The sequence below is a fragment of the Triticum urartu genome, chromosome 3A (genome assembly GCF_056163025.1).
Source record: "Triticum urartu cultivar PI428250 chromosome 3A, HENAU_Tu73, whole genome shotgun sequence".
Classification (NCBI taxonomy): domain Eukaryota; kingdom Viridiplantae; phylum Streptophyta; class Magnoliopsida; order Poales; family Poaceae; genus Triticum; species Triticum urartu.
The window spans coordinates 370,316,346-370,327,042 of NC_141875.1; the positions used below are offsets into that span (position 1 = coordinate 370,316,346).

A 10,697-nucleotide genomic window follows, 5' to 3' on the forward strand; every position below is an offset into this window, starting at 1 on the left:
AGTTTTGATCCACCTCTCGTGAAAAAGACAAATTTCCACCGATTCAGTTGGAAGTGGGTCAAATTTGAACTGCAGCTGCCTCATAGTTTGCTATTTATTTTTTCCAAAAATCATTTCTAGGTACATAAGTATCTATTTAATCATAGAAACACCAAGAGTTTTCCAAGATTCAACCACTAGCTAGGAACGGTCAAGCCCGCCGTTTTGACCGCATTTTGAAACGGGCATAAAAAATTCAAAAAAAATCAAAAAATTGGGAAACCTTCGCATTGTGTCATTATATGTGGCCAAGTTCCCAAGAAAAATAACAAACTTGTAATACGGCAATTATTTTAAAAAAGTGTTCTCAGAAATGAGCTATCATCTTTGAAGATTCATGGCTTTCAAGCCAAATGATCAATCTTATGGCCACATTCATGGCATAGTTTGTTCAAATGATCTCATATTTTGCACAAGGGTGCATATTGGAATGGCAAACAATGTTGCCTAAGGAAGTTTTCATTTTCTTTGGACGAAAAAACCATTTTTCATTTTCCGAGTGCCCGAAACGAGGTTTTTTTGTGAAGGAACTACCAAATAATTGTTGCAAAATTGGACCAAATCAATTTTCTAAAATACTAGGACATATTTAATGCACAATTGACAAAATAGTTGGGTGTAAAAAGTTTTGATCCACCTCTCGTGAAAAAGACAAATTTCCACCGATTCAGTTGGAAGTGGGTCAAATTTGAACTGCAGCTGCCTCATAGTTTGCTATTTATTTTTTCCAAAAATCATTTCTAGGTACATAAGTATCTATTTAATCATAGAAACACCAAGAGTTTTCCAAGATTCAACCACTAGCTAGGAACGGTCAAGCTCGCCGTTTTGACCGCATTTTGAAACGGGCATAAAAAATTCAAAAAAAATCAAAAAATTGGGAAACCTTCGCATTGTGTCATTATATGTGGCCAAGTTCCCAAGAAAAATAACAAACTCGTAATACGGCAATTATTTTAAAAAAGTGTTCTTAGAAATGAGCTATCATCTCTGAAGATTCATGGCTTTCAAGCCAAATGATCAATCTTATGGCCACATTCGTGGCATAGTTTGTTCAAATGATCTCATATTGTGCACAAGGGTGCATATTGGAATGGCAAACAATGTTGCCTAAGGAAGTTTTCATTTTCTTTGGACGAAAAAACCATTTTTCATTTTCCGAGTGCCCGAAAGGAGGTTTTTTTGTGAAGGAACTACCAAATAATTGTTGCAAAATTGGACCAAATCAATTTTCTAAAATACTAGGACATATTTAATGCACAATTGACAAAATAGTTGGGTGTAAAAAGTTTTGATCCACCTCTCGTGAAAAAGACAAATTTCCGCCGATTCAGTTGGAAGTGGGTCTAATTTGAACTGCAGCTGCCTCATAGTTTGCTATTTATTTTTTCCAAAAATCATTTCTAGTTACATAAGGACCTATTTAATCATAAATACATGGTTTGGTGGCGATACGTCGAGGTTTGGACGGTGGCCGAGGGCCCCAACTCTAGAGCGCGTAAACTCGCATGCCCGTCGCGTGGTCACCGCGTGACCGTAATGTTGCCATGTGTTCTGGGATGCCTAGGCATGTCTAGTGGGTTGGGCACTCCCCAGGTTGGTGCTAGGAAGAAAATTACAACATAAGATTCTCACGAGGAGAACGATCGATGCTCAAACATGAATTAGCAGCCAAGTGTTTGATTAGCGGTATGGGAAATGCACATGGCCAATGGGCGTGAGTTTTGGCTGCGGATGATCATCTACTAAGGAGAATATCTTCAAAAATTTTGAGCTCAAAAGGAGGATCTTAGGTGGTACTTGCTTTGCAAAGTACCACGCTGGACAAAAATATGAATGTTGAAGCTGGGCTCAAAATAATGAATGGAGTGAGCTGAAATTTTGTGAAGGATGGTTATTTGGGCATAAGAAAGCATTGTAGAAAATTGATACCATTTGGACATGCCAAAGTAGTACTTCCTTCACAATGCTTTTCTATGGACAGAAACTTGGGAAAACTAGTGAGAGAGATTGGATGAATGAAATGATCTCAAAATTGGTGTAGGTAAGTTACTTAGGTATGGTCATGCACTGGTAAATTTTCAGATCATTTGGGTAAGCCTAGCTAGTACTTACTTCACAAAGCTTCTCTCGAGGTAGAAACTTTGGAAATTTCCCGAGAAAGATTTACTAGGAAAAATGAGCTGAATATTATCATGTGGCAATGATTTGGGTATGGAAGAGTGCCCGAAAAGTTTGAGGGTAATAGGAGGGGTCTATATAACACTTGCTTTGCAACGTGCCAATTTGGCCATAAAATATAAATTGAACCTGGGCTCACATAGATGATTTGACTGAGCTGCAATTTGGAGGAGGGTGATAATTTGGACATATGAAGGAACTGTATAAATTTCATGTCATTTAGAGATATAAAAAAGGTACTTCCTTCACAATGCTTCTAGGTGGACAAAAACTTTGGAAATTTGCCGAAGAAGATTTGCTAGGCAAATGGAGCTGAATTTTGTCATGCGGTAATGATTTGGATAGGAAAGAGTGCCCAAAAATTCCGAGGGCAATCAAGAATATATAAATAGCACTTCCTTCATAAAGTATTGTTGTGAACAGAATAGGAAAATGAATATTGTTGAATTAGTTTTGAACTAGGCAAGGAAGGATTTTTACATATTTGATGAAGATATGCTCCAAAGAATTTATGAGATTTTTTTGGGAATTTTGGGAATGATAGAAATATAGGTTGCTTCACAACCTAGGGCAAAAACTACCACATGGACATGACACATAGGCAAAACTGATGAGATGGCACCTAGTCATCACAACCCACCACAATCTACAAGGCTATGACCATCTATATTGGTAATTAACAACTAGAAATAAGGCAGCGGACTAGCACTGTTTGCTTTGTGACCATTTCGTGTAAGGAAATTACGACCTTTCTGACCAAAATGGTCGCAATGGTTTAGGGTTTGGAGCCCCCTGAACAGCTTTTGACCAATTGGTCTAAAATGGTCATAAATTTATGACCAATTCTTCGAGGGTCACTGACAGAAGGTCATAAGTTGACATATTTCTTGTAGTGTGTCTTCCCAACTAGCATGACTGGCCCGAAGCCAAAGGCCAGGTCAACCGCTTCAGAACTGAAGAAGACCAGGACTGCTGAGGCTGAAGCAAGGAAGAGAAAACATCCTGAAGCCTCTGCTACTGCCCCCGCCAAGAAGAAAAGAAAGACCAAGAAGGAATGGGCTGCTCCCACAGAGCCCTTGATTGTTGAACCCATTTCCATGGTTCACCCCGATGCTGATCCACAAGAACATCAACTGACTGTCCATGAGCCTGCTTTCACAGAGGCTCATGAAGCTGAAGACTTTCCAGCAGCTGATCCCATCGCTGCTGAAGACATTGGTCACCATGACCATGTTGAACATGATGCAGCCCTTCCTCAGCTAGAGCACCAATAGGTATCATCGCATGTGCTAACGCACAGCAAACTCATCAGCATTGGTCGTCCACTGACGCCAATTGCACAGGATGCTTCATGGGCGGATCGCCCACAAGAGGAAGAAGACTTTGAGGCCCAGCCAACACCAACTCCACAGGCGTCACCCGCATTGCGAAGACTTCGCAAAGGTCCAAGGCCTCAAGTCTCTGCGACTGAAGAAGAAGTCCCACAAGTTGCCACTCCCCTGTCCCACCAAGAAGCGGTTCTCGAGGAGAACGTGATCGTGACCGACCCTCCTGCTCGTCAAGTGGAGGTTGAAAATCTTGAGACTGCCACCACCAACACCACTGAAGCCACTGACGCTGTCATGGCTGAAGCTAATGTGGAGCCCTCACCAACAAAAGCTCCAGAAGTCAGCGAAGCCCCTGATCCCGCTGCCTCTGTTCCTGCGTCTGCTGCCGGTCCCCAGTTCGACTATCATGTTGAGCACAGGCCTCAGATACAGAAGCCAATCCCAAGATTTCCCAGCTTCCCAGGTCCTGCATCAGCACCTGGCTCCTTCAATATCAATGGCTTCAGAGCAGACAACACATTCTTCAATAGCTCCAGGAACCCCTACTCAAGGGAAAGAATATCATCTGATCGGTTCTGGAGCTATCCGCAGCGAAGCTATTACTCATGCGTTCTTTACAACCAAGGTCGCATCTTCCCACACAAGCGCCTTGACATTGAAGCAATAGCTGGTCTGCCCTGTCTGGAAGAAGCTCTAGATTGCTTCAAAGAGGTTGGACTGCTGCCGTTCGTCACTGACCAAGAGCATTGGAATGAAGAGTTGCTGCTCCAATTCTATGCCACACTTCACATCCGCGGTATAGCAGAGATCCAAAGACTTGGGTCCTGGAGTGGATGACAGGAAACGTTCATCACGAAGCCAAAGCCTTTAACATCATTGAGCTCACTGCTTTGCCCACTCCTGGCAATCTCTACGAGCATGGTTGTCAGCTTCATAGTGAAGCTGTTGAGAGCATCTTTCAGAAGACTGAACCTAATATGAGTCAGATGCTCAGTATGATGAAGCCATTGCCCCAAGATGATGCTTATCCCATGGAGTTCTTCGTTGAAGACCTTGAGTATCTGCCAAGGACCATTTATCACATCATAAGGCGAACTCTCTGGCCAATCAAAGGACATTCTCCCCATGCCAAGCTGGAAAGTGCAATGAAGACTTTGGTCTTCTATATTCTTCATGGAAAATGCTTCAATACACATGATTTCTTCATTCGCCAACTTGCTGCATCTGGCTCTGATCTGTTTGGTTTGAAGTTCTACGCCCCTTGGGTGATGCGGCTGATCAAACTTCATTCCGCTATCTCATATCAGCCCTCTGCCCGCAATCATCGGATCTTTTTGCCTGATGTGGATATGTCTATTGAAGCCATCTATCCTGAGCCTGCCAAGGAACCTCTAAGTCTTTAGAATGCAGAGCATCAAAGTTTTTCTCAGAATGTTGAAGGCGTTGAAGCCGTAACTCGTGTGTATCCTTTGGCTGGCACTACACGTGCACCGCATCCTGCTCTCACTGAAGCCACTGACAGTACAACTGCTCCATGACCCAAGAAGTGCACTCATGTTCTCAATGACCGAGAGCTTCTTGTGGCTCTTCATCAGAAACAGGATAGGCATCATGACTGGCTAAAGCGTCAAATGCAAAGCCTCTTGGTGGATGTTAATCGCATTCGCAATCTTGCCACCAAGAATGCTTTTGTTGCCCATGAAACCTCTCGCCGCACATGGAAAGGGCTGACGCTGATGTGTTTTGAAGATGATCTTCAAGAGGATGGCTTCTCTGAACGCTTCAAGTTTGACTCCACACCTCCTCGAAGGGCAGTGCTGCGACGAACTCCATCTCTTGAAGACTCTGAGTTCTCTTCCTCTGTTGCAACTGTGAATGCCAGAGTGATCGAGGATGAAGACGATGCTACTTCATCGCCACCTCCTTCTTCTGCACCGCCGAACACCACTGACGATCCTGCTGCTTCACCTACTCTTCATGGGAATGAGTAGATGCTCCATGTCTTCGAACCTTTTTGGTCCTTACTGACAAAAGGGGGAGAAGCATATGAGTTTAATAGTCTTCAAGCGGGTCCATATGGGCGGGTGCTTTATATTTTGCTTCGTGCTTACAACTCTCGTTTTGATACATTTGGTTCTTTGAGTTGTAACACTTAAACTCGATGGTTGTCTGCTACTTATTTTCCACCTTGTGTTGCGATGATAAATTCCGCATGTGCGATGATAAATTCCGCACTTAGATCATTCTGCAGACGTCCATTTTCCATTATGCATGTCATTATCTTCACATACTTACTCATGCATAGTGGATTGTCATCATAAGTTGAAGTGGATCTCCACAAGTACAACCTGCCATGTGCATTTGCATTCCAAAAGCAAATTACTTATATGCACATCTTCAGGGGGATCCCTTGCAACTTATGAAGACAATTCCTTATCCTTTACAATTTCACAGATTATATTCCCCGTAGAAAACTTCAACTAGTTTGTCATCAATCACCAAAAAGGGGGAGATTGTAAGTGCATCTAGTGCCGCCCCTAGTTGGTTTTGGAGTATTAACGACAAACCTAGTTGAGGGACTAATGTGTTTGTGAGAATTGCAGGATAACACAGGTAGAAGTCCCACATTGATTCGGTTTTCCTACCAGAGATGACCCCTAAAAATGTATGAAGACATTGAAATCAAAGGTGGTATATGAAGATATTCACATTGAAGACTATGACAAGAGAAGACACCGCATGAAGCCTATGGAGCTCAAAGACTTAGATCTTTCGTAGTTCTTTTCCTTCTGTGTTGAGTCATAGGAACCACCGTACTGTTAAGTGGGGTCCAAGAGAACCAGTCAGAATGACTGAAGTGATGCTTAAACAAAACCTATGTCTTCGAGTGAAGACTTTGAGAGCGAATCTTGTCCAGAGTCGGACAAGTCAGCTTTGCTTGTAGCCCAAGTAAAGTTGCCGTGTGAGTTTGAAATCTGACCATTGGAACACGTGTCAGTTCCTTAGTGACCCAGGGTCATTTCGGACAAATCAGGTCGGGTTGCCTAGTGGCTATAAATAGCCCATCCCCTACAACCGTAAATGGTTGGCTGCTCAGATTCAGAGTACGGCTTTTGTCGTTTGAGAGCAACCCACCTCGAAGCCTTTGAGAGAGAATTCCTTGCGAGGATAAAGCCCTAACCACCCAGAGCCAAAGAGAATTAGACATCACTTAAGTCTTCTTGTCTGTGTGATCTGAAGACTTATTACACTTGAGGACTGTGAATCCTCCAGCTGGTTAGGCGTCGCGTTCTGAGCATCCAAGAGACATTGTGGATTGCCGGTGAACAAAGTCTGTGAAGGTTTGGGAGTCTACCTTGAAGACTTACCAGAGTGATTGGGCGAGGTCTGTGTGACCTTAGCTCAAGGGGAATACGGTGAGGACTGGGTGTCCTGAGCTGCGTGTTCAGGACTGGGTGTCCGGGACTGTGTGTCCTCAGGTTTAAATACCTAGCCACCCTAACCAGACGTACAGTTGTCACAGCAACTGGAACTGGTCCAACAAATCATTGTCTTCAATGTGTCACTAGTTTCATCCTTTCCTTCCCTTTACTTACTGTAGGTCCTTGTGAAGTCATTGTATGATTGCACTATCTTTTATCTTCACTGAGTGACTGCATTTTCTGTTTGGCTTCATAATATCTTCCTACCTGATCCTTACTACATTTCTGCTATTAGTCATTGTGCTTTCACTCCATTGAATACTTGACTATGGCCTGCCTAGTGTAGTCTACCTTCCACTGCAGGATAATAGGTTTATTTCTATCGTTTGTCTTCATAACTTCCACGTTTTGAAGACTTTCATAAAAATCGCCTATTCACCCCCCCCCCCTCAAGTCGATATAACGCACTTTCAGCCTCCCGACCTTGTGGATGCCTCATAGCTTTCCTGACGTGCAATCTAAGCCCTCTGGATGTCTTGTGGTCCAAGAAAAATCATCGCGGAAGTTTCATTCCGTTTTGACTCCATTTGGTATTTGTTTTCTGTGAAACTCTAAAACAAGGAAAAAAACAGGAACAGGAACTGGCACTGGGCTCTAGGTTAATAGGTTAGTCCAAAAAATAATATAAAATAGCATATAAAACATCCAAGACAGATAATATAATAGCATGGAACAATAAAAAACTATTGATACGTTGGAGATGTATCAGCTCGCGAGGGTCCGGACGTCCGGTACTTGTCAAAAGTCTGACGTTTTGGCTCGGTATGGGAGGCGCCAGATTTCCGGAGTGGGCCGGTTGTCCGGTCGCTGGAGTCGGTCGGTCGTCCGGTACTTGTTAGATGTCCGGCCGGTGTAGGCTTCTAGTGGCTGGCCCTTCTAGCTGGTGACGCTTCCAGGGGTCGGGCGTCCAGTCCATACAGGTCGTCCAGTGACTGTGATCTTTCGGCATCTCCTTCACTCGTTCCTTGTACTTGGTGTCCTCACTGTCTTGGACGTTGGTTGTAGTAGCTCAGTGGCTATCCTCTAGGCACCTGATCATGCATAGGGTCTCCGCTTGAGGTAGTAGCCATGTCTTATGTGAAGGAAGAGGTAGTTCGGACAGGAGTGAGTTCACCTTATCTACGATAGCCTTTGCTCGAGCTCGTGTCATAGGTCCAAGTGGTGTCGTGGGAGACGTAGGTAGGGCCATGGGAATGGCCATAGGATGCTCCGCATCATTCCCCCTACCCCGCATTGATTAGATTGTAGATGCCATGGCAGGCCATAATGTGTTATGCTTCCTAGATGCCTATTTGGGATACCATCAAATAAAGATGCAGGAATACGACCAGGCGGCTACCGCCTTCATCACACCCTACAGGTCGTTGTGCTTCAACATGATGCCCTTCGGACTAAAGAACATCGACGCCACATACCAACGCATGATTCAAACATGCTTGGAAAAACAGAACATGAAGACTGTCGACGCCTACATCAACGATGTGGTTGTCAAAACCAAACACATTGGACAATTGGTGGACAACCTTCGAGATACATTCGCTAGCCTAGGGGAATATCAAATTAAACTCAATCCAGAGAAGTGTGTCTTTGGAGTCCCAGCTGGCAAACACCTCAGCTTCATCGTATATAGCCGAGGAATCGAAACCAATCCGGCCAAAATTCATGCTTTGGACCATTTGGAGGTACCAACAAAGCTCAAGTAGGTACAAAAGTTAGCAGGATGTGTGGAGGCCTTGAGCCGCTTCATATCACGACTAGGTGAGAAGGCCTTGCCCCTGTACGGGCTATTAAAACAGTCAAAAACATTCAAATGGACCGAGGAGGCCGCGACGGCCCTGGAAGACATTAAAGCTCTCCTCGCCACCAACCCCATCCTGGCCGCACCAGGTGTATGTGAACCGATGATATTATACATCTCGGCCACAAATCAGGTGGTGAGCGCAGTTCTCGTGGTCGAGCGAGACATAGAGGACCATAAATTCCAGGTCCGGAGACCCGTCTATTATGTCTCCGAGGTCTTAAACCCATGCAAGTCACGATACCCTCACTACCGAAAGATAACCCACGCTGTCTTCATGGCATCATGAAAACTTCAGCACTATTTCCAGGAGTGTTCGGTGACTATTGCATCTGACGTCCCATTAGGTGAGATAATCAACAATAGGGATGCAACAAGGCGCATCGCCAAGTGGGCCATAGTGCTCCTACCTTTCAAAATCATTTACAAACCACGCCGGGCCATTAAATCCCAGGTGCTGGCTGATTTTCTGGCTGAATGGACAGAGGCTAAGCTTCCACGGGAATACAACACCTACTCGCATTGGACCATGTATTTCTACGGTTCTAAAATGTTCGCCGGCCTAGGGGTTGGTGTCATTCTCACATCGCCCACAGGAGACAATATTCGATATGTGCTACAAATCATGTACATGGACTCCAACAATGTAGCAAAATTTGAAGCCCTCTTACACGGACTCCGGATAGCAGTCTCCATGGGTGTTAAACGCCTAGAGATCCGAGGTGATTCCAACCTCACCATCTTGCAAGTCAATGCTGATTTCGATGCCAAAGATCTGAAGATGACAGCCTCCCGCAACACCGTAATAAAGATCCCAGCCAGGTTCGAGGGGCTGGAATTCCAGCACATACCACATGACAACAACCAAGCCGCGGACGTCCTCGCTCGAATGGGTGCTAAGCGGGATAAGGTCTCGAAAAACACCTTCCTCGAGTGGCTTTTCAAGCCATTTGTAGTCTGCCTAGATAACAAAGGAACGTCGAAGTCAAGAGACATCGAGCAACACGCCCCGCCCAAAGACGACGTAGGCATAATAGGCGGCTCAGCAGTACAGGAAATTGCAGCCACACATGAAGTCATGGAAGTAATCGTGCCATGGACTAAGCCGCTCCTCGTGTACTTGCTCTGAAAAGAGCTCCCTGACAACCAAACCGACGCGCGTCGAATCATAAGGCAATCTAAAGCCTACAAGGTTCATGAGGGGGGGGGACTTTACAAAATGAGCACCCCAGGTGTCCTCCAGCGATGCATATCCGAGGAAGAAGGAAGACTCTTGCTTCAGGAGATACACTTCAGCATGAGCGGACATCACGCCGCTGCCCAGAACTTGGTAAGCAAGACTTTTTGAGCCGACTTCTAGTGAGTGACTGTTGGCGCTGATGCCTCGACGTTAGTACAATGTTGCCCAGGCTGCTAGGTCTTTGCCAAGCAAAGCCACATGCCCCCCACGGCTCTTCGCATCATATACATCACCTGGTCTTTTGTAGTCTGGGGCTAGACATGGTCGGGCCACTCAAGGGTGGTGCAAACAAAAATAAGTATCTACTTGTCATGGTAGATAAATTCACCAAATGGATCTAAGCAAAGCTGGTTACCTAGGCCAAAGTTGTCCAAGTCATCAAATTTATTTCTGGGGTGGTACATCGTTATGGTGTCCTCCACAGTCTGATCACGGACAACGGAACAAACTTCACAGCCAAAGAGGTCAAGGCATGGTGCAAGAAAATGGGCATTAAGCTCGATTACGCATTCGTCTACCACCTGCAGTCCAATGTGCAAGTGGAGCGTGCCAATGGACTAATCCTTAGCTGCATCAAGCCAAGGCTCATGCGCTCCCTTAAAAAGGCCAACTGTAAATGGGTCGAGGGA

At 44.9% G+C, this 10,697-nt stretch overlaps 1 protein-coding gene across 1 annotated transcript; it reads left to right on the plus strand.

Moving 5' to 3' along the window:
- The first annotated feature begins 9,522 nt into the window (after positions 1 to 9,522).
- LOC147979735 (uncharacterized) lies at positions 9,523 to 9,957 on the plus strand. The gene has a single exon (XM_087515329.1). The coding sequence runs from the start codon at positions 9,523 to 9,525 to the stop codon at positions 9,955 to 9,957; it is 435 nt and encodes a 144-aa protein (XP_087371455.1).
- The last annotated feature ends 740 nt before the right edge of the window (positions 9,958 to 10,697 follow it).

What these genes read in the sequence shown, in the direction of transcription:
- LOC147979735 (XM_087515329.1), top strand. Translation starts at nt 9,523, where the DNA reads ATGGGTGTTAAACGCCTAGAGATCCGAGGTGATTCCAACCTCACCATC.